This window comes from Salpingoeca rosetta (assembly GCF_000188695.1).
Source record: "Salpingoeca rosetta unplaced genomic scaffold supercont1.7, whole genome shotgun sequence".
Taxonomy (NCBI): domain Eukaryota; class Choanoflagellata; order Craspedida; family Salpingoecidae; genus Salpingoeca; species Salpingoeca rosetta.
In genome coordinates this window covers 1,508,442-1,509,618 of record NW_004754927.1, presented here as the reverse complement: position 1 = coordinate 1,509,618, position 1,177 = coordinate 1,508,442, and the positions used below count along the sequence as shown (strand labels likewise).

The 1,177-nt window shown below is 59.2% G+C and overlaps 1 protein-coding gene across 1 annotated transcript in view; it reads right to left on the bottom strand.

The window, feature by feature from the left end:
• Positions 1–279: 279 nt before the first annotated feature.
• PTSG_12007 (uncharacterized protein) overlaps positions 280–1,177 on the bottom strand; it is a gene marked incomplete at both ends in the record, with an annotated part of 1,057 nt that continues 159 nt past the window's right edge. The window contains one exon of the mRNA XM_004995892.1: positions 280–1,167. Within this exon, the coding sequence (XP_004995949.1) occupies positions 280–1,167 (888 nt within the window). The remainder of the gene's footprint in view (positions 1,168–1,177) is intronic.

Below are 1,177 nucleotides of genomic sequence, written 5' to 3'. Positions count from 1 at the left end.
AAACACGTTTGCCATGTCGAGCTCGGCATGGAGAAAAAGCCGCAGAACACATCGAACTGGCACAGCAGCATGTGTCGCTGGGCTGTAGCAGCGAGAAAGGTGCGCAGAGCCTCGAAGCGTGTCGTGGGCGAAAATACATCTGCGTATGTGTCCTCCGTCTGCCGGTTGCCGCAGCAAACAAACCGGACTTTGTGGACAATACTGCCGTCCGGTTTGTGTTTCACAGCAAAGACGAGCTTGGACGGTATTGGTCGCACGCCCATGGGAAGAGTGCGCTGGTCAACGATGTCGAAGACGTCGTGCCGAATCATGTTGCTCCACTCCTTGACGAAGGCCTCCTGCCACTTGCTCTTGTGTGCAGAGGCCATGGCGTCCCGCCATGTCTTGGGGACCGGCTGCTGCGGTGGCTGGTGCGTCTGTACCATGGCATTCTTCAACAGGGTAGTCCGCAGGCAACAGGGTAGTCCGCAGGCAGACGTCACTGTCGTCGCTGTGATCACTGTCGTCGCTGTGATCGCCATCGCCATCGTCATCACTGCCGTCGTCTGCCGTTGACGAGTCAGGATGCTTGCTGTTGACGGCACAGCTTGTCTTCTGCTGTGCCGTGGGTACTGATTGCGCGAGTGGTGCAGATGTTTGTGCGCCGCCGCTGTCGCCCTGCCGCATGGGGTCAGGTGTGTTCTCGTCGCCCTGCCGCATGGGGTCAGGTGTGTTCTCGTCGCCCTGCCGCATGGGGTCAGGTGTGGATGCTGTTGCTGCTGGCATCACCCATAGGTTCTGCACAGTGCTGGTGCCGTTGCTGCCTGTGAGTGGTGATGTCGGTAAAGCACCCCCTTGACTCGTGCAGTCAACCTCTTCCAGGAAGTCAACGTGGATGGAGGACCTCACTCGCCCAGTTGCCTTGACGTAGATGCGATGCGCGTTGCATCGCGTGTCGAAGCCAACATAGAAGCCTTCCATGGCCCGTCGGGGAAAGGCCTTGCTCTTGTCCGTGTGGACGTGGTCATACACGAACGCCTTGCAGCCGAAGACGCGCACGTGCTGCAGTGGCGAAGGCTTGGCGAAGAGAGCCTGGTACGGTGACATGCCCAGTTGGGAGTGCGGAAGAAGGTTGTACACCCATGCAGAGTGTCCAAGCGCAGCAGACCAGAGCTTGTCCTTGAGGTGCTGCGGCAGT